General features: G+C 38.3%; 1 protein-coding gene across 4 annotated transcripts in view; it reads left to right on the top strand.

Annotated features, from left to right (window-relative positions):
• PTPRK (protein tyrosine phosphatase receptor type K) overlaps positions 1 to 22,190 on the top strand; it is a 421,511-nt gene that overhangs the window by 331,860 nt on the left and 67,461 nt on the right. For all 4 annotated transcript variants that reach the window (XM_066994303.1, XM_066994304.1, XM_066994305.1 and 1 more), the window contains exons 10-13: positions 1,530 to 1,731; positions 4,644 to 4,749; positions 12,064 to 12,337; positions 15,256 to 15,292. In XM_066994303.1, coding sequence (XP_066850404.1) covers positions 1,530 to 1,731; positions 4,644 to 4,749; positions 12,064 to 12,337; positions 15,256 to 15,292 — 619 coding nt within the window. The remainder of the gene's footprint in view (positions 1 to 1,529; positions 1,732 to 4,643; positions 4,750 to 12,063; positions 12,338 to 15,255; positions 15,293 to 22,190) is intronic.

Raw genomic sequence — 22,190 nt, forward strand, 5'->3', positions numbered from 1 at the left:
TGTGGCAGGAGTGGCGGCTGATGGTGGATGTTTATGCTTTGTAGACAGGCTATTCATTCATATATCACCTTAATTAGAGAATAAGGGAGTGGATGTTCAGAATTCATAATCATGATGTATATTCATTGTTGGCTGGCTGGCCCTGTCAAATGAATTTGGCAAGTGAATGTAACAATACTACAGTCCACACGGGAGGTGCTAATTTTAAAAATCTCGTATCATTATTACATCCTTTCAAAGCCATGACAGCCATGACCTGTGAAATCTTATTTGTTGGAAGAGAAGGTTACATGAAAGGTAAGAAGGCTTTAATATTTGGAGCCACCTTTTTTTGGTGAGATCTTTAGGTACCTCCCTTCAGAGAAACCTGCATGTATATTTTGAGTGTATTTAATACGTAAGCCTTCTGGTGGCCTCCACAGGAAATTGGCAGGAAGCATTTCTAAAAATGAACCAATCTGAGGAATGATCACCATCCTCTCCATCACTCCTTTCTTAAAGGAACAGAGGTTATAATTTTGTGTAGTAATGATTTACAGGAGCAAGGTAAACCTACTAGCCAAAGAAAACCCCTTGAGTAATTGTTGTGGATTAATCCCTATGGGCTGCCAATCCCCACCCATCCGCTTGCTCACTCTGCCCAAGTGGGATGGAGGAGAGAATCAGAAAGGTAAAAGTGAGAAAACTGGTGGGTTGAGATAAAGGCAATTTACCAGATGAAGTAAAACTGCACACACAAGCAAAGAAAAACAAGGAATTCATTGACTATTTTCCATCAGCAGGCAAGTGTTCAGACATTCCTAGGGTAGCAGGGCTAATCACATGGGACTGTTTCTTGGGAAGACAAATATCATCACTCTGAATGCCCCCCCCCTTTCTTTTCCCCAGCTTTTATCGCTGAGCATGATGTCATCTGGTAGAAAATATCCCTTTGGTCAATTGGGGTCAGATGTCTTGTCTGTGTCCCCTCCCCACCTCTTGTCTGCTCCCAGCCCCTCACTTGGGGGGCTGTGGGAGAAGCAGAGAGGGCCTCAATGCTGTGCGAGCACTGCTCAGCAGCCACTAAAACATGGGTGTGTTATCAACGCTGTTCTGGTCACAAATCCAAACCATAGTACTGTACGAGCTACTAAGAAGAAAATTAACTCCATCCAAGCCAAAACTAGTATCAATGCTTTTTTTTTTGGAAAGTGTTTAAATATTATTACTATTAGAAGAGGACAGGTCATGTATTACAGAAAGTGAAAAATAAGGGGTTCTGGTGTAGATAGAAAAGGTGGTGGGAATGTCCTAACTTAAATGTAACACTGAAATTTTCCATACATGAACTATAATCATAAAGAACGAGAAGAGAGATGAAGGACATATGTATACCCTTTCAACTGAAGCAGACTGTACAATATCAAGTACTCATGATATCCCCAAAATAACTAGATGAACATACAACCTCTGTTTCCTTTCTGTCTAGCTAACTTAATCCCTTTGTGCTGAAAACTGTAACAAAACTTTAGAAATAATCTTTTTCACAGGTCAGCTACAGCAGTATACGGTCATTTGATCCTGCAGTTGCAGTTGCAGGACCTCCACAAACTGTGTCAAAGCTGTGGAACAGCACGCACCACATCTTTTCACACTTGCATCCTGGGACTACTTATCAGTTCTTTATACGTGCGAGTACTGTTAAGGGGTTTGGACCAGCAACCACAATCAATGTAACAACCAACATTTCAGGTAAAAAAAAAAAAAAATGGGGCAGGGGGGAAATGTTTACTGGTTTTACAAGTTGGTTGGTTGTTTTTTTTTTCGAGACTTGGATAGTCAGGAAATGTAAAAGAAAGCAAAAACCAACAAAACATTCCTATCATATTCTGAAAGTAACCTTAACATTACTGAAAATGCTTTTGAGTGTATTTTCCAAACAGTAGCACAAGTTCAGGGAAATTGCACACCTGTAGTTATCAAATGTTTGGTTTTGTGTAATATTTTACTTTCATGTAAAGAATCTGAAGTGCTTTACAAACTTTAGCTAATGAAGCCTTACAGCACACCATTAGTTACTAAGTACTATATTTGTTTTGCAGATTAGTAAAGTCAGATGCAGAAAATTGACTTACTCAAGGTGACACCACTTAGCAACACATGGCTGTAACAGAACTGGGGAGATAGCAGAAAGTGTGAATTTCTTCTGCCAGCTTTGTGTAGTTCTACTTCCTCATATCTTTATTATTCACTTACTGCAATGTGCTGATTGACACTATTCATCTTAATAACAGACTGAAAACTTTAGAAAAAAAGTAATGTCAAGTGGAATGCTTTAATATTTTTATATCCTTAAATTTTAATATAATTCTCAAAACATAAGTTAGCTTATGCAGTTGATAGCAGAAAATGAGTCAATGCTATATCTAGAGAGACTGTTGATTTTATGGTTTGATGACTTCAGAGCTTGGCAGATAGCAAAGAAGCTAGTCATTTAGAAATGTAAGCAGTACAAAGCAGGCTATTTCCCTTATTATCTGCCATAATGAAACTTAAATCCTCCTGTAAAGGGAGATTAATAATGTATTGAAATGCATCTACCATTTCTATGGCAAACTACTCACCTAGTCTCCTCACCCAGTTTCCAAAAGCATGCACATGAATCAAAATGTGAGAAAATTCAAGGCGCAGAGCTCCTTGAAATCTGTAGCAACTTAAAATGCTGTATTTTTAGTTAACTGAAACAATTTGTTGAATTCCATCCCAGAACATAAGTACTAGCTTTCCTCATTCCTCAGCCCCTTCCAAAAACAAAAAGCAAACAAACAAACAAAAACAAATTACATGTTTTGTTCATCTAGCTAGTAGGTTGTTTTGCAGTCTGATATTTTACTCAGATTCTTTTAAGGTCTTTGTGTTTCTTTATAACGGATTCCAGATCATAAACTTTCAGGGATAATGGGCACGTAGCGAGTACATACTTGTCTGAACGGGGTGTGTGGGAGGGTGGGGGGTAACAATGTAGTATCTTGCTAGCATGCCTGTGTCCCAGCCATCTTACTGTTTTGAGAAATAACATCTCAAAGGATTATAATGTATTCAGGGTTCTTTAGATTTGTCCTCTCTTTCCATTCAGAAATTTTAGGAACTCTATCCAGAACACAATATGGGTCTGAGTTAGTTATAGTAAAACATTGGTTAATAGTAAGAAAGCTAAAAGGATGTATATGATACCCTTTGTATCTGAATTTCAGCCTGTTTTTGTTGTTGTTCTGTTTTTTGGTGTTTTGTTTTTTTTTTTGATTTTGCTTTATACTGAACTGTTGTCTGATTTCACTCAGAATAACTGATAAATTTTATGAAGTAATGCATATGTTTCAGGAAATGCTAGCTTTACTTAAATGAGGGGTGAAATGATTCCTTTCAACCACTTACAAGTGATTTCATGATCGTAGTGAACATGCTGTAAATAGTAATTTATAAATGAGCATTCAGTGAACATTATTTCTATAAAACAATAATATTTTCTGAATAAGAGCAATTTTGTTGTGCATCTAGGATCTGAGACTAATGAAGCATGGCTTTTAATCTTTAATTGCTCTTCTATCTATTAATATATTATCTTAAAATTATTATGACTTAAATGATTGGCATCCTGCTAGGAAACATCTTTTTAGTGACAATTCATTTTGAAACACACAGGTATCATTAACCATGTTATAAAGATGCATCCACATACTTAAAAAAAAAAAAAAGCAGATAGTTTTCAAGATCGTTAAAGAATAGTATTTAATGGAAATCTGTTATTTTCTGAATCACCAAAAATCCCGTTTCTTTCCTTGCACTAGAGCAGATGTGAACAGCACAGTTACCAGTCAGGGTTGTGACAGGCTTGCGATAGCAGACAAAAGTTTCACCGCTGAAGTGAACAGCTACAACAGCCACCCAATGCACAACAAATATTGTTTCGATGAAAGCTGAACAGCCAGCCCATTAATGAATCGGATGTTGAACTGTTTCTAGTTTCTACTTTGGTTTTGTTCATGTTTTTTTTCTTAATACACTGGAGTGAAATTTGCAGTGGCTCAGAAACTGATTCATGAACAGATTGGCTATCGATTGTTAGAAATGGAAGAAGAAATGGGCATGGGAATAGACTCACCCATCCAGTGTCCACAGATGCATATCTGCCTAAGACTGATTTTCCTGCAGTATAGTTGTTATCAGCTTGGTCTCCCATGTCATTTAAGAGGAAACGTGAAACATTCCTAAATTGTTGGAGGAGGAAGAAGAGAGGTGGTAGAAGTGGTGAATATACTTCTTTGAAAGATAGAAAGAGGGAGAACAAAATGGGATTTTGTAGTCTTAGGGTCTCTTGGCAGTCACGTCCTCCTCTCTGTCCTCCTTGAATAAACCTGTTTAACTTGATAGGTATGATGACTTGAGGGGGAGCAGGTAGGGATGGAATTATCAGTTGTTGGTGAAGTCCCATTTATTCTGTAATAAAAGATTGTACTTGACCCAAATCATTAAAAAAGACTCAAGTAGCTGATGAAGATCATGGCTTTGTACTATACTGTGAACAGCCACAATCTCATGAAAATTCAAAATGTTTTTACTGATTTTTCTCTTTTTTTTTTTTCCTTCCACTCAACATTAATCAGCTCCCACTTTACCAGACTATGAAGGAGTTGACGCATCTCTCAATGAAACTGCTACTACAATAACCGTACTCTTGAGACCAGCACAGGCCAAAGGTGCTCCTATCAGGTAAAAAAAAAAAAGTGTGGGGGGGGGAGAGAAGAGATTCTTTAGTTGATTATATCCTGTCTTGTAGTTAAAAAGCTGTACATTTCCAAATGATATTCATTTGATGTTATTATTTTTTTTAGCTAGACTGATCTTGCCAATAGACCTATACTTAATAAGAGATTGTTGTGTTGTTTTTTTTTCCTCAAAGATATTAATGACCTGAATCATCCAGCTGTCTGTCCTGTTTGATTTAGGGTTCTCAGGACCACCTCCTATCCATTATCATTTCATTTTACTTTCTCTCAGTGTCTGTGAAATATGGGGTTGAAAGGTGTTTGTCAGAAAGTGGATTTGAAAATAACACTTCCTCTCCAGTGCTTCAAATCATCTGTTCTATAGCACATATGTATGACTGGAAAATTGGAAGCTCAGAGGAAATGGGAGAATAATAGTGGTGAATACAAACTATTTGACCTTTTTTTCTCTCAGACTGCTTCTCTCTCTAGAAATCATGTAGCAAGCTATCAAATTTCATTTGGCGTGTCCCATAATCATATTAAAATCTTTCATTTATGTTAACTTTGAGGGGTCTTTCCCTTTCTGCTCTCTCTTGAGAGATAATTTAATTCTGTTTGCAAAGATTTGTCCACATCCTGCTCTTCACTTCTACTTGTTAGTGCAAAATCTTTGTGATATTTGATTCTGTTTGTGTTTTACTGATATGGCTGCATTAGGAAGATTCAGGGACAGAACTAACTAATTGGGGGTTAATTAGCTACTGAGCAACAGAACCTTTTCATGCTCTGTGACCCATGTGACATTTAGGAGAAATATGGGCTAATGCATTTCATTCTGTGTTACACTGTCAATCACTGTGGCTCAGCTGATGTCCAGTGCCTGAGCACTAAAAGTATAGGAAAATTAATCTTAGGACTGTTCCTATTACAAGGAAGGTATGTTTTACTTGGATGTTGTAGGATGAGTCACATAACTATAACCTTATCATACAGTCAACCTTATGATTGATAAAATCCGGTTATTTATTTATGTTGTGTGGTAGAAGATCATCTAGATTCATCCCCTCTACAGGAAATAGCGATATTATATTTCTAAATAGAATTGTAACCCCCGTACATCATGAGTTTGAAAATTGCCCTGTTACAAACCTAGGATTTTTTTTTTGCAGGGAGGATGATAAAATGTGCAGGACTACATTCAGTACAGAACTCAGATTCCTAAGGCAGGGTTTATGTTGAATTAATACAGTGGAATCCAGACCTGTGATCTGAAAATGCTGCCAAGTTACTCAAGTGCTTAAACTTGCTATGCACCTCTGTACATGCTTTTAAAATCTTCCAGGTGTCCTACTGCTGGCTGTATGCAAAGCTGTCCATCTTTGAAAAGCATGGTATCTCTCTCTAATCAGAAGCATATCCTTTCAGTCTTGCACCCGGTTCCCAGAGGGGACACCATGTAGTCTCACCCAGAGCACACCTGCCAGAACAGCTGGGATCTGCTGATGGTGGTGGTGCCCATCTTCTCTGCACCAACTGCTCTGCAGCATGTTTGTGCACGCTGCAGTGAGCCCTCACATTCAGTGCCATTACTTACCCTCAGGGGGGTCAATCTCGTATCCCATGTTTCTTTCATGAACTGGATGGGATGTGGCTAGAGGATTACATGTACTCTGGGTGCTCCAGTTTCTCTGTACTGTACTTGCAAGCGAGTAAGTCTCTTCTGAGGAAACCTGCACCACAACACCTCACATTCATTTTCTCAATATTCCTTACAGCATCCTCAGTCCTATGACATGAACTTCTCATTCTGGCCAATTAGGGTGACACAAAGGTTCTCTATATTAAAGTTAATCAATAGTTTGTGAAGGATTATTTGATAGAGTATAAATAACTATTGTTTGAGTATGTTATCAGAAATGTGTGCATCTTTCTGGTGAAATGGCCAGCAGGTCGAGAGAGGTGATTGTCCCCCTCTGCTCTGCCCTTGTAAGGCCCCACCTGGAGCACTGCGTTCAGCTCTGGGGCTCCCAGCACAAGAAGGATGTGGGGCTGTTAGAGCAGGTCCAGAGGAGGGCCATGAAGATGATCAGAGGACTGGAGCACCTCTCCTGTGAAGAAAGGCTGAGAGAGCTGGGGATGCTCAGCCTGTAGAAGAGAAGGCTGGGGGGAGACCTCACTGCAGCTTTTCAATACTTAAAGGGGGCTTATAAAAAAGACAGAGGAACATTTTGCTCAGGCAGACAATGGAAGGACAAGGCAGAATGGTTTTAAACTAAAGAAGGGTAGATTTTGATCAGAGGTAAAAACGAAATTCTTCACTCAGAAGGTGGTGAAGCGCTGGCACAGGTAGCCCAAAGACGCTGTGGATGCCCCATCCCTGGAAGTGTTCAAGGCCAGGTTGGATGATGCCTTGGGCAATCTGGGAGGTGTCCCTGCCCATGGCAGAGGGGTTGGAACTGGACGGTCTTTAAAGCCCCTTCCAACCCAAACCATTCTATGAGTCTCCTGTCTCTTGTCTTCCCTCTCCACTTGAATTGATTTCTAGTACCTAAGAGATTGCATTAAATTTATAATATCAGGATACACAGGAAATAATTCCTTCACCGTAACCAGAAAGCTGGGCTTTATTCTTAGGAATAAAACACTTGTTTTGTTTTTACTCTGAATGAGGAGCATTCTCCAGGGGAATGCACAAGACATTGTTCTTTTCCTGAATATTGCAATCAGTTATTTTTTGACAGCTTTGTAATAGGGGAGATAAATGTAGCACACAAATTCAGGACTGATTCAATGCATTTCACTAAACTTTATGAGCAGTTTTAGTGAAGCTTCACTCTATCCACACTGCAGTTGCTTTTCTACTACAAGCCTGTCTTGCTGTCATAATGAGCATTACTAGGTAGGTGGAAAAAAAAATGCATTGCCGTGCCTGCAGCTGTGATTGAGTAGAGCGGGGACTCTACTCTAGTGCTGCTTTTTATACACAGACTGAAAAATACAGCCGATTTTTTTTAAAGGGTTTGTTTGCACTCAGCCCTCTAATCCCTGGAGCTGTCGACTGTCAAATGATCAGTTTGTTTAATAGCAGTAGGTCCTAGTTAAAAAATAATAAATACATGAATGAATAAAAAGAAAGAAAGAAGGAAAAAAAGAAAGAAAAAGCTTACGGTCTGATATTGTTTTCTTATTTTTACAAACGGAATTATTCTATGATCAGGTTTTGTTGTACCTCTGCCTCTCTATCATCAGCACAGCCCCCAGGAAACAGATGTTCCTTAACCCAAGTGAAATCTATGGGTAGCTGTCAATCATTTCTTTAAGACACTACATGCCATAGTCATCATAGTTGTAAACATGACTCTAATCATATCTTCCCTGTCAAGTGTTATCGTGTAATCTCTAGGTTGCTTTATGGCCTCCTGAAGTCTTAAACCAAATTACAAACTAGAAATGCAAAGGGAGACAGGGCTGGGGGCTCATGCACTCTGTGAAGCGTGTACTGTTTTGCCATCAGTCTAGTGGATGCCCAGTCAGTAGCATCAGTGGTGCTTTGGTGATTCATTTGAAGACATTCGCTACTGCACTTTTTGTAAAGAATCCTAACTGAGCACCAACAAAACAATCTTTTGAACATCCTGCTTTCAAATCCTACTTCAGATAAGGATTACAAAGAGCATAGATCAAAATCAGCACGGACAACTTTTTAAAGATGAGATTTATTTTATTTGATAAGGTTTTTTATATCTCCATATGCAGAATCAGGTTGTTTTCATTTTTGCAACAAGGCTAATTAAGTGGACTGCAACAGGGGGCAGCTAAAACATAGCTGTCAGTCGGACTTCCCAGGGCTCAGGCTGTAACTTGGGCTGTCAGGCAGTCTGGTGCTGCCCATCTAAAGAGAAGACACTGTCTCCAAGAGGTGAGTAGAAGGAAATCTCTAGTTGATATTAAAACCTAGTCAGAACAAGGCTGAAGTATGAACATGTTCACCATGGCAGTATCTATTTGAGCCTGAGTTTTTAGGGAGCAGTGAAAAGGAAGATCAGTTAGCAGGGGCTGCTTAGACTGTTCTGCATCAGCTTGATCAATAGGGAGGTGTTGTGCAGGTTTTCTTCAGTAAAGAAATAGTAATACACATAAAAAGAATCCAAGGATAAGTGTAGTGCATAAACTTTCACTTAACTGTGATACCTGACCACCTTTGCAGCCAGTGCATACCCCAATTTAATGTTGCAAATTTAGCTTTGGCTTCTTTCTTCACATCTTCCAGTGGAGTGTCCTTTCCTAACACTGTTATGAGTATATAGAGTAACATACCGTACATAGAGTGTTGCTTTGGAACCACCAAAGTGCTATTAAATGGATTTAAACAGATGGCAACACAAAGGGCCCAGAGGAAAATGATTGTATTCCTGTGTGTCTTGTTAGCCTACTATGTTGCATGAAAAATACTGCCAGATCCCCTTTCCAAAGAGGATAGGAACAAGTTTTAGTGAGAAAAGAAGAGAAAAGAAAAGAAGAGAAAAGAAGAGAAAAGAGCCTCACTGGGGATGTTGAAGACTTTCTGTCATTTGCTATTCTTTAACTAAAAATAGTAAAAATAATAACTAAAACCAATTTTGTAGCTGCAGATGGCTACACCGTGTAAATTGATTTCTTATTCTCCATGTTTTTCAAGTATATGGATCCTGAAAGGAGTATTTTTGACGCATATTTTATTTAAAGGAGAGCATATTTTATGTAAAATAAAAAAAAAAGTTCCAGAACATTCATATTTTATTGTGATCTCATGCTTAAAATTTTGCCATGCACTTTATATCAGATTCAAACGTTACTGCAGTATTTTTAAAGAAAGCTATTAAAAAGGACTTACCTAATATTTAATTCTTCTCATACTCTTAATCTCTTATTTTTGGTCTCCAAAGAGACTTGTCCCTAAAAAAAGATACATACCTTAGGAGGAAGAAGAAGGAAAAAAAAAAAGATAGCTCATTTATTCCCTTATTCTATACAATGGAAGGGAAGTTGGTTTGATTTAGAAACTGTGGTAAATGTCAACTTCTGAGCTGAATGGCAACCAGGATACTCCAGGGGACGGTTGCTGAAGTCACGTGCGAACGTTGCCCCGTCCTTCCGCTCTCCCTGCTGGCTTTGTGCTCCCGAGTTGGCAGGATACCGCGATGACAAGTTTCCTGCTCTCCTGGCACTTCAGACAGCAGAATTTGTGTCCGTCCCAGTCCTTTGGCAGCTCCCAAGAGCAGGACTGCCGAATGCACGGAGCAGAGAGGCAGTGTCTGTGTTCCCAGTACACTCGGTTGGTTGGGTGCCCAGTTCAGGAGCTGTGATTTTAACCCTGCCTGGCTCCAGGACCAGGCCCGAGAGGAAATGAACACCAGTAGAAATTTCTTCCCTTGGGACAAGATAATCAAAAATGGTTTTTAATAATTTACATGCTGTCAAGTTAATAAAATATTGATGTTGTTAGGTTGTGGGTTGTTTTTGGTTTTTTTTTTTTTTGCTAGTACATTAATTGGAAGCACAAAGAAAGATTTGGTTATGCAGGGGTCATGTGGAAGTGATTTGTTGTTGCAGGCTGTATTAACTGGGCATGGTTAATACACAGAGGTTACCACAGAAGAAGATTTATAGCCAAGCTCAGTTCACAGACGGTTTATGAGAAACAGGAGATCCCTGGAAATATAACTCATTATTTTTTCATTTACATTCTTCATTCCTCCTGGAGTTTCAGAATGAGGTGACTTTGTATATTCTTCTTGGACACTTTGAAAGAGTAGACACTTTCCTCCTTAATTTTTTAGGTGCTAGGAAAAGGGAATGGTAACTTGTTTCAGCTTGAGAAAGAAGTGAAACTAGTTTCTTATTTTTTCTTCTCTCATTTCTTCCATTCCCCGGTATCACACTTCATCTCTGCCACTACAGTTATTAGGTTTTCTGGGCAGTAGTAGCAGAGAAAATTGACAAAATAATTTAATGTTGCCCCATAAGTTCTGAAAAAAGGAGGATTGTCTTTGTCTTTCCTTTTGGAGTCCCTGCAGCAATACAGTGATGTTTCCAGAACTCTGCTTGATTTTACTTTTTATGTTTAGAAAGCTTTAAAACAAAACCAAAGCAGAAAATTCTGCCCGCTTAATTGAATTGCTTCAGGTCTTGTCTACATGCGTAGGCATATTTTCCTACTAATCTTGATAACAAGGTGATTGTTTTCATAAGGCCCTGCATCCATCCTTTCATGTATCTGCATGTAGATGAGGAATTGTGTGTATGGATGTGAATATATATATATATAATGCATGTGTGTATACAGACATATATACATGTACATACAGTTTTTAGAAACCAAAAAGCTGTTTTATTTCATTTATTTCAACCTAAGTTCTGTACTTCTGCAGGGAGAGCTGGTAATGAGTTGGTAGCATACTGCAGTTAGGTAGTTACCCTGAAGGAGAAAGAAGAATGATAATTACCTGTTCTATTTAGAGAAGGTGATTTGGAGAAGTGACCAAGCCACAGACCATTTCAAGATAGGTGTTGGGGGGTTGGGATGGCAGTTTAATAGGCCGAATGCCATCTGTTTCAGCAATTTGTAACATTTTATCATTGACAACTGTAGAGGAATGAGGCAGTCTATTTTGGTGGAATGGACAGATTTCTGTCCATCTGTGCTTGTATTACAGCATGTCACTTGTACTTCAGATCTGCATAGCTCTGAGCCAAGATAGAAGCCACAGCAAGGTCAAGAGGTGGAGAAGCCTGTCAGCACATTCTGTCTCTAATGATATGACAACTGCAAATTGGTGCTTCAAGCACAGCCTGGAGGCAGTCATTATGTTGGGCCTTGAAGCTGAGCTTTCTGTAGTATTATTTCAAAGGAAAACGCTAACTTCAGATGTTTCCGATTATCAGACAAAGAGTTTAATCTATTGTAGTTTAAAGTCAGATTCATTCCTGGTTATTTTGTTGCTGTTGTTGTTCCAAAAGCAAAATCATTGTTAGGAGATTGTATATATGTACTTGTATTGTTGTTATTCCTGAAATAAAGATAGATGCTGCTTCTTTTCAATGACTAAATTATATAGCTTTGCTACATTTGTGAATATATATATGTGAATATATATATGAAGTTTTGTGAATATATATATGAAGTGTTCGTGCCTTCTGTGCATCCATGCATCCACTGTCTGTTGTTTGTTGTTTTTTTTTAAGTTCTCACAAAGGAGTCAGGTTAATATTTTTATGAGACTAGAGATTTGGCCATAGCAGGTGCCTTTAAATGGGTTTTCCTCTGTTTTGCCAGTGCCTACCAGATCGTTGTTGAGGAGCTGCACCCGCACCGCACGAAGCGAGAAACGGGCGCCATGGAGTGCTACCAAATCCCCGTCACCTACCAGACAGCTCTCAGCGGAGGATCCCCGTACTACTTTGCTGCCGAGCTGCCCCCTGGGAACCTGCCGGAGCCAGCCCCTTTCACCGTGGGTGACAACAGGACCTACCAAGGCTTCTGGAACCCCCCGCTGGCCCCTCGGAAAGGCTACAACATCTATTTCCAGGCCATGAGCAGCGTTGAGAAGGTGAGTGCCAGCCAGACCTTTCTCCTGGAAAGAGCCAAAGGCATGCCCGTGGTGACAAGGGGGGCTGCCGAAGCTGGGGGTGTTGGCAGTAGCACCGTTGTAATCCCTGTGCTGGCTTCTGTACTGTGACAGCGTGGCAGCTTGCCATTTGCATTTCACACCACCCTTGTATCATAGTAACTGTTACTAGATGAGTGTTTAATATCTCTTAGTAATCGTCTGAGTGTAGTAATTTCAGTGCTGTGACTCTGCCTCCTTGGTAAATAGCATCCAGTGCTTTTTCCCCAGCTCTCAGGACTTGCACGCTTGTTACTGCAGGATAAACAGAAAGTAGGCTGCTCAGTGGGCAAATGAAATGTTATGAACTTTTGGAGAGTCTCACGCTGAACATCAAATAAAAAATAAAAAATTTGCTAGAGCTAGAGTAACCCCAGGCCCACAGTGTGTGTCCGAGAGCCTTTATGGAAAGGTCTGCTTCAGGATTGCTTTACAGCTGTGCAGTATTCAAAGTTTGGCTGTTGCTCACCTTCATTACCTCCCTGGTGTTGTTTTTAACTCCGTTGCTGAGTACTGCAGCTGGCTCTGTGTGCATAAGAAAGGGAAAAAAGCGGCAGGAAGTTAAACACCACAGTGGACTCCAGGTGGGAATAACGCCATGGCTCTGCGAGCCCCATGCTGTTGCTCTCGAATGGTTTCTCTCTTGCAAATGAAAGTCGGGGAAGGTGGAAAAGGTGGTAGGCACAGAAGCTTCAGATAATTAAAAATTTAGTTTTTCAATTTATAGTTTAGAAAACGGAAGGAAATCACTGTAATGTGTCTGTAAGGCTCTCTGTGTGAAATGTCAGGGAAGCCAGAAAAGAGGTGCCTGATAGATAGCAAGATTGATAGCAGCTGATGCTCACCAGGACCATTGGAAAAGAGCAGAAGCCATATCTCCCTTGGGGTCTCTGCTGTGGCTAAGCAAGCCATAACTAACAAAGGGCTTTGCCTTGGAGCCTTTTGAAGAAAATCTCACCTACTTATGGTTATGAAAACTGCATGTGCATCAAGTCAGAATGAGGAAAAAGCAGGAACTAATGAATTTGTTTACTGGAGCTGTTTGAAAACTGGAGGCTTTTTCTGGTGGAAGAGACTGTTCTGTCGTTCTAGATTTTATCTGTAGACCCATGTGAAGCAAACAACGCAAAATGAAAACTAACTGCTAGTTACTCATCCATATTTCCCGTACTTTCTATATGTAATTCCCTTTCCTGTTGTTGGCTTCCAGCAGACTAAATTGTAAGGAAATTCATTTAATTCCCCAAGAAATAAATGCAAGGAAGGAGTAAAACAAAAATATTAAATACATAAATAGATCGTTATTTTGGCTTTTACATTTTGACGGATAAGTAAATGAAGAGGGAAGAACAAATAATGTTTTACTTTAACTTCAAAATGCAGTTTGTGAGAGAGTTTGATACTAAAGTGGTTTTCTCTGGTATGACTTAAAACTTTGGATCGTATTTCTGTTCCTACACAGATTTGAGGGAGGTTTGGGGAGCTGGGGTTGCACTGCATTCTGCCAGGACATAGATCTAGTGGTTGAAAGATAACCTCTGAGCTACAGAATATTTAAACAGGTGCTTTACTGTAAACCAGAGGGATCACCAAAATAGTCAAGGGGAAGTAAAGTATGCTCTGAAATAAACTGTAGGGTTGGGATGAGAGTTATACTGTGATATTCGTAGACATTTTGAACAAAAGTGGACTAGTAAATCTAGTAAGTGGGGAGAGTGCCAGTTAGGTAAGATTATATTCATAAACTTCACACAGGTTCATTTAGATTGCAAAATTGTCTTTACGGAGCACTTATGGTAACCCTCAACTCACTACTTTGCTCATTCGTTACGTATTGTGTTTGCAAAAGTTGCTCAGGGATCGTCAATAGGAGAGAGAGGCACAGGGAACCATTGGGATGGCAATGCAGCAGGTGGCAGGACTAGATGGAGTACATTTCATAGAATGAAGCTTCCATTATTATATTCTCTAATTATACAATAGTATTGTTTAGAATGATCTAATATAGCAGCAGCTGCATCCTCTCATGCAACCTTATGCCATTTCAGTGTTTGCCTTTAAAATAACTGTGCGTTTTACAAAAAGGTCAGAAATACATTTATGGCTGACCCTCGTTTGTTCAAGTTGTACAGAGTGTGCATAACTAAGTCATTTTTCTGTTCACTTGTTTCAATTGCTAACCAAACTTCTGAAGGGAAAAAAAATCAAAATACATAAAAATTGTCTTTGCATATGCAAGTTCTTTGGAAGCACATCCCTGTCAAATCACTGTCTTTCCTGGGCAGACTATATAGGTTGTAGATCAAGTATGTTTTATGTGAAGGGATAGCTGGGCTGCTTCTGTGCTCATTCCACCCTCAGAAGCATGAAGGAGAGGGTTGCCAACATGCTCCGTGTGACTCTGAGACTGTCTGGATGCAACAAAACAATTTAGTTTGTGCACAGTGCTGAACAAATGTACCTTCTCTTTTTTTGCTACATGGCTCACAGTTTCTGTGCCCTGAAATAAATATGACCACCGATTCTCCACTTTTCTTCCACTGCATACTGTGGATTCTTATGGCATAATTTCCATTTGATTTAACTTATCTGTAATTTTGCTACATCCGGGCTGTCCTGCACCTTTTCTCCCCATTGTTTTCATGGATAGCACAGATCAGTGCCTAGGCAGGTATCATCCAGCTTGCTGCTTCTGTAAAGGCAAAATGACTCAGCTTTCTCCCCCGCTAAGCCCAAAGCCCTGAGCCACCTGGTTCAATGTCCCTGAGCTGCTCACAGATCTAGGGCTAATTTATGGAGTGGGGAGGGCAAGAAAAAGGAACCTGCTCTGACTATTTTCTTTAATTTTCCCTTCTCAACAGGAAACCAAAACTCAGTGTGTTCGAATAGCTACAAAAGGTAAGAGGTTCATCCCCCCAAGCAAAGTAGCTTTTTAATGAAATGTGGTGGTTTTGTTAAATAATTGAACCAAAGCCAGTACCATTCCTGTATTTTGAACCACTTGGTTGTCTCAAAATGTAATGAGCTACTGCTTTTTATTCTTTGGTATTGGGCCAGGCAAGTACTGTTCTAGCAATACTCAGAAGTCAGACAAAATCAGGACAGCTTTTCTTTCTCCTCTCGGCTCTCCTCAAACAATTATTTCTAAGCAGCGGTGATGGAGATTTTTTCCTTCATTTAAATGAAGGACACGGTAGTTAATTTTCATAAGTAACAGCACAGTGTGTGATATAGGCATAGGGGAGGGGTGATTTGAGGAAGTTGTGTGTCTTTAATAGCGAGTGAGGCCCAAAGCTAAGACTGACTGCATAGCTGTGAGAATAAATCATATTGACCCCACATACAGCAGGTTAATCACATACTGCTCACTCAAAAATACAGTTTCATCTTCAAATGGGGACTTAGTTGTTCAGCTTATTGTTATCTCTTGCTTTGACTGTATTTATAGCTGTTCATTGTGGTTGCTTGATTATGTCAACATGAGTTCTTTGAAAGACTCCAGCAGCATGAACAAGAAAGGACCTAACAAATGCTGAAGCAATGCTCTGCAGAGGCCCAGCACTGCTAGCATTGTCTCTTTCTAATTGCATATTGATATTCAGCGTAAAAAACAACTTTAGATATGAGCAAGCAGGCATTTAAGGTACTGCTGTGGCACATCAGCACCATCTTTTCAATTGCTTCTTTCAATTTAAAACTTGTTCCAATTAAAAGCTGATGCCTCTAGTGAGGTGGTAGCAACAAAATGTTTTCTTGAGAAACTGGAAGTAAAATGTACTTCTCAAGATTCGTTAATACTTTCTTCAAGTGGGGGAAGCTAGTAAGAACAGGAAATTCAAACTGTGAGCTAAGTCTCCTATGAAAAGTACATCAGCATTATCTTTCTTATGTTTCCCTGACATGATTAAATGTTTAAGTATATTTGCATGAACAAATATTTATATACTTCAAGCATGTATTACTGGGATTTAAGTCAAGGGAGAGTCTTGAAAAGACTCTCTCTCCAAAATAGCCTAGGTTTTGCAGAAATATGAAATGGGGTAGGGGAGAGTAGTGGTTCTTTCATCGTAAGGTTTCTGGATAGTAATAACAAAATGGGGAAGGAATTCACCTAGCTTATGAGAAAATTACTTAACCGTGTTCAGGCCACTGATCTCTAAGCAATGTTCATGGGAGCAAGAAGCCTGAAGATGGTTGCTTGCATGCCTTCCTCTCCCACAGTAGTCATGTGTACACAAATTACTTTTGTCTGAAGGAAATGGAAAATGAGTAGCAAGTTTCTTACCGCAGTGCTATAAATCTTGGCTTCACTGCTGTGGCTAAAGACACATGTTCCTGAGGTTGTTCCAGTTCCTCAGGCATCGCCCGACACATCAGTACCATACTCTTTCAATGTGGAACTAAAAAGTAATATGTTTTCTCTGACTTGACTTTTATTGATAAAAAGTGAGATGTGGGGGGAGGCAACGTTATATGAAAATGCTTTCTCGTGCTCTGAAAGAATGCATTTAGTTAGACATCATCACTTCGAAGTCACATGCATTCATATCTGTCAACTTAACCTATGCTGGTATTCTAAATCATTTTAAGAAGCTGATACGGAAATTTTCTCTGTGTTTTCATCACAAAAATAATGACATTATTTGCTGTGCTTGAAGAAAAGTGTACTTAACATACTGTTTTATGAATATATTCATCTGTTTACCCTGATACTTTAGTTGTGTGTAGGTATGCTTTGAATCATTGACCAAGGAGAAGTTGCATGTTTAGTGTCTCCATCAGAAATGTTTGTTTTGTGGTTTTGTTTGTTTGATTGGTTGGTTGTTTTTTTAACCCACCGAAATAAATATAGGGAAAAGAGAACTGTCTCACCTTGCCTTGTGCATCCTCAGTAAAAGTTGTGCATAGTCCTGTGCAATCTCCTGTGACCTGAAGCAGCCTACAGCTGGCCAGTCAAACTGAATTTTGCCTTAAACATATTTAAAAGGCATTAAAAATCATTAAGAGCTGGTTTGGAGGGTGGGGGGAATTAAAGGTGTGTACAAAGGTAAGACAAATCTCCCTGGTAGTGAAGTTCAGTGTTACTAGCAAAGTCTGGCAAGTAATGAATCTCTGTCGTTTTTACCTTGTTCAAGGGCCTGGTTTGAACTAATTTTTCTGTTACGACTCCTAAGGAATCTGCATTTTACAGCTCCTGTTTCACACTGATAAGATGTAAAAATGGAAAAAATATGTTAGTAATGTCATGGTTTGGTGCTGGAGAAGTTCATATCCCCAAAATTATAACCTTGATAATTTGACTTTCTAAGTTGTGTTATTCACCTGATTTTGTTTGTTTGTTTGTTTGTTTGTTTGGGCAGACTTCTGTTAAGATAATTCATACATATTTTAATGCATTGAGGGTTTTGCACATATCATTCCCAGGTGTTGCCTTCTGCCTTTGAGAATTGATTCAATAGTTTATTTATTGATATCAAGCTAATGAAAGTCAGAAAATCTAAATTAAAGCTCTCATGCTTTTTCAATCTGTATATTCCAGGTGCAATGTTCTCTTACATTTCTGATAACAAAATGTACTCAAGTGTGAACTCATCTAAAAGGTGCTGCCAAATCATGACTAAATATGTTGCTGCTTTTGGCATGTCTTGAAAAGATGTTTTTAGAGTAAGCTGAGAGTTTTACTAGTGTCTGGAGTATTAAAATACACTGTGTTAATTTTTTTGGAAGAAAATATTGGAACAGCAACAGATTAAAAAGTCATCCCCTGAGCAGTTCATGTGTACTTGCAACTGAAGAACAAATACCAGAGTGATTCGTTGATGGCCCTGATTTAGGGTAATAATGGGATTCCCCCTTTATCTGAACACTTATTTTCACAAAGCTTGTAAGAGTTTAATGACTTTGTGACTTTTGCCCTTCTCCAGATTGGACTGAATTGGCCAAGAGAGTCCCAAGTTATTAGATGTGGTGAGAGGGTATGAAAGTTGCCCACGTATACAATCTGTTCACATAAGCTTTGATTCTTAAGGAAACCATGTTAAAATCAACTCCCTGTTGTGCAGATGGTGGGTAGAACATATCTAAAGCACCATTTTCATTATTGTCCAGCAGTAGGACTGTTTAAATTCCTTGGATACTTTCAGGCTATATTGCCTTCCTCTGCCAAGCTGAATTCAGTTCCCATTCAGATCCTCTTAGTAACCAGTGATCACCATCAATGTGTTTGTTTTTTTTTAAAAAAATTTAATTGTTCTCTACCTCATTATTTTTCAAATCTAGGTAGCAGCATTATCCAGTCACTAATAATCTAGTTTCTCACACATAGTAACTGAAGAAGGAAGAAAAAATCTTTTTCTCTGAAGTGCAGAGAAAGGTACAGAGACTAAGGTCAGATATTCATTAGGAACTGAAAGATGGAGTGATGCTGCAGAACGTGCATTGCTCAACAAAAAGGTGTTGCATATAATCTCCTAAAGAAAATTCTCAAACTTATTTTTTAAGGCAGAGTTCAACCAGTACATAGTATGCTCATATCATAATGAATACATGGTAACTGAACCTGCCTAACCAAGGTACTGCTAGAGGAGTGAATTCAAGAGGCACCATTTCAATGACAGGCACTTCAGAGTAACACATTATGTTGATGACTGATCAGTCATATCTTAGAGTTGACTTTGAATGTGTTAAAATTTGAATGGGTTTCCACAAGCACATTACATTGGCATTTTACAATCTAAAATTGTATCAACTGCTAACAGAATGAAACTAGATTAACATGGTCAGAGAAGAGTGATGCTTCAAATTATTTAGCATGTAAATAGACATTTAAGAGGACAGAAGGGACAGCAGAACTGTTATTAAGCAGAGAATATATGAAGTTGACATTTCTGACAGTTTTTAGGCTGCCAAGTTTGAGGCTAACACTGATTTACGTGTATCCCTTTGTTTTGTTTAGAAGACTAGAGAAAAATATTGAAAATTTAATTAGAAGAAATCCACTGTGGCAGTAAATAAAGTACTAGTGGGACTGGCAGCTCTATCCCAAAGTATTTAGAAGTGATGAATGCAGTCCAAAGTTTCTCACTCTGCATTTCAACCATGAACTTTTTCACCTCCAAAATTGTTTTCCCTTGTGGTTTTCATTTGTATTGCTAGTTCAGGCAACATAGAAGCTCTCCATCTCTATGCATGTTTGGTTCATACAGATGGATGAAAATGCCATTTGAGATGATGCGCATCTGGAAGTAATTGTGAAATAGCAGAAAATTACTTTTTAATCTGATTTGAGAAATAAAAAGGTCTGGGTGGTAACATTTCAACTGCAAGTGTGCATTTAGTCCACCATCATTATTGCTCTGAATTCGTTCCCATAGCAGTTGGGGATTGATCCAAAGGCCTTTGATGTCAATGGGAGTCCTTTCACTGACATTAATGTGCTTTGGATTAGGTCTTTAGAAGTCATAAATCTGTCTAGACCATAATTATTTCCTTGAAATTGTTCCTGATGATGTTTCTGCTCTCAGGGAAATTTGTGAAAGTCAAATCACCTCCTGTAGCAGGATGCTCATATATGTCTTAGCAGTTAATGCACAAATGAGGGAAGATATCAGATGCTAAACATATATGAAATGAAGCTCCCTTCAGTGCTGTTTTTATGTTTGGATCAATGCTCCTAAAATGACTTTTATCTGTACCATCATAATAGGTGCTGGAGACCTACGTGACAATCTAAATATAGAGAAGAATGCAGATATTGCCAATGTCATATCTTTCCTTTCGCTCATTCATACCAAAAAGCTCTAAATATGTTTAAACTTCAGTGTATTTTCCATAATGTCTTTTGTCTCACAAAGAGGACATTTTTACTAACTTGCTCTGCTTTCCAGAGATGGAAACAGAATTTAGCATGGCTTATTTTCCTTTTTGTATGTGAAATTGCAGTAACTCTGAGAGCAACTACATCTGCCAGTTCTGATAAGTGATACCTTTGATTGTAAATAAAAAATTGTATGATCCTTTCATGGAATATTTGATGATGGTTGTAAAAGAGCTGTTAACTTAGAGACGCCTCCAGATTTCCAGATGCAAAACCTATAATATGGGTATATCTGCGTTTGTGCAGATAGTAGCAAAATCATGGCATTTGACTTACCAAATTTTTATTTGAGTAAAAAGGAATTTAATATAACAACCAAATTTATTAAGTGAAACTACCAGGTGGATATGAATGGGACAACAATTTTCAGAGAATGTGTTTCCCATTCCTTATTATAAGGTACTGAAGAGAAGTGCTTGTTTTTGCTTGTTGCTTGAGATCTCTTAAGAAATAAGGGTTCCTTCCAAGGGTAACAGAAAAAAAAAATGAAAAAAAAAAATCCAAATTACCTTTTTGTGTGTGTGCCTGTAGCTTGGCCTGAGCTTATGGAAATACAGTTATCTTGTTGTAAGATACATATGAGGAAAGCAGTATATGAAGTGTCTAAAAATTACCTTGCATGTATTTGCAGAAAAAAATAACAAAGTTCTACAGTCTTTTACTCTCCCTGTTCCTAGTTGAAAGGCTTTAAAAATATTTGCAACTTATTCTAGTTATAATCAACTTCGTAAGTTTGTCCATCAGCTAAAGCTGAACCATTTATTTTAACTCTGAGAGTAATTATGAACAGAATTAGTTTCTACTTTCCAGTCCCTTTCTAAGTCTCCAAGAATATAGGTTTATTACTATTTTTGAAAGAGGAGTTGACTGCTTTTGGTGAGAAAAAATATAACGGACTAAAAAAAAATCTAATAAATATAATGAATAAATCTAATAGCTTTCCTAGAGAGCTTTATTTTTAAAGACATTCCATACCGAATAAGTTTATTGCATGCAAATAATTCCTGTATTAAATTTAATTGGTTTGTGATAGTTGTTGGTTGCTTTTTTTTTTTTTAATCAGTAATTTTGTAAATGGAAACACTAGTGATAACGACTTGCAGTATATTAAAAAAATCAACAATCAGCATGAGGAAAGTTTGAATCCAAAGATGTAATAAATGTTAGCTTTCCTTGATTTTAAAATGTTGCAGTATTTCCCGTAATAGGTGATTAACAAATTAGTTTATGCAGATGCTATGAGCAAATCGAAGTCTTAGGAACCTTAAAGGAACCAAGTAGTAAGCATTTCAAAAGTACAAGTTCATGTAGAGGGTTCTAGTTAATATTTAAATGATAGAGAATGAAAGATGATGGATTTGCTGCTCTAAGAGAAGGAGGAGTATCTTAGCATGTATGCTTTAGTACTAGGTGCCTGTTTTCTTGGGTCTTTTCAGCTGTAATGAATATTACTTCTTGAATCAGATCATGGACATAGAATGTTTTGCATTCATAGTTAAAGAATATGGAGACATAAATGTAGAAATTTACTTTTCTTACAGGAACGTTTAGACTTAACTGCAACAGAAAATTCTTGATTTCTATATTAATTAGATATATTAATTAAAATTGCTAGAACTAAAACAGGTATATTAATTAAGGTAGATAAAATTGAAATGACCACTTGCTAGAACTCTTGTGGTCTGATTTTTATTTTCTCTTTTTTTCTGTTCGTTCATCATTTCTTATTTGCCTCCTCCTATGTCTGTACATTCTTTGTGTCATATTTAAGATGATTTTTGGATGTAAGTAATTATACAAGTGTTTAGAGAAGGTGAACTGTCATCATCAGTTAGGACTGAGTTCATCAGCCAAATTTCACCCGTACAACATGTCCACTTTCATTTTATACTTCTATAAACTATACTATTGGATAAAAAT

This window comes from Anser cygnoides, chromosome 3 (assembly GCF_040182565.1).
Source record: "Anser cygnoides isolate HZ-2024a breed goose chromosome 3, Taihu_goose_T2T_genome, whole genome shotgun sequence".
Classification (NCBI taxonomy): domain Eukaryota; kingdom Metazoa; phylum Chordata; class Aves; order Anseriformes; family Anatidae; genus Anser; species Anser cygnoides.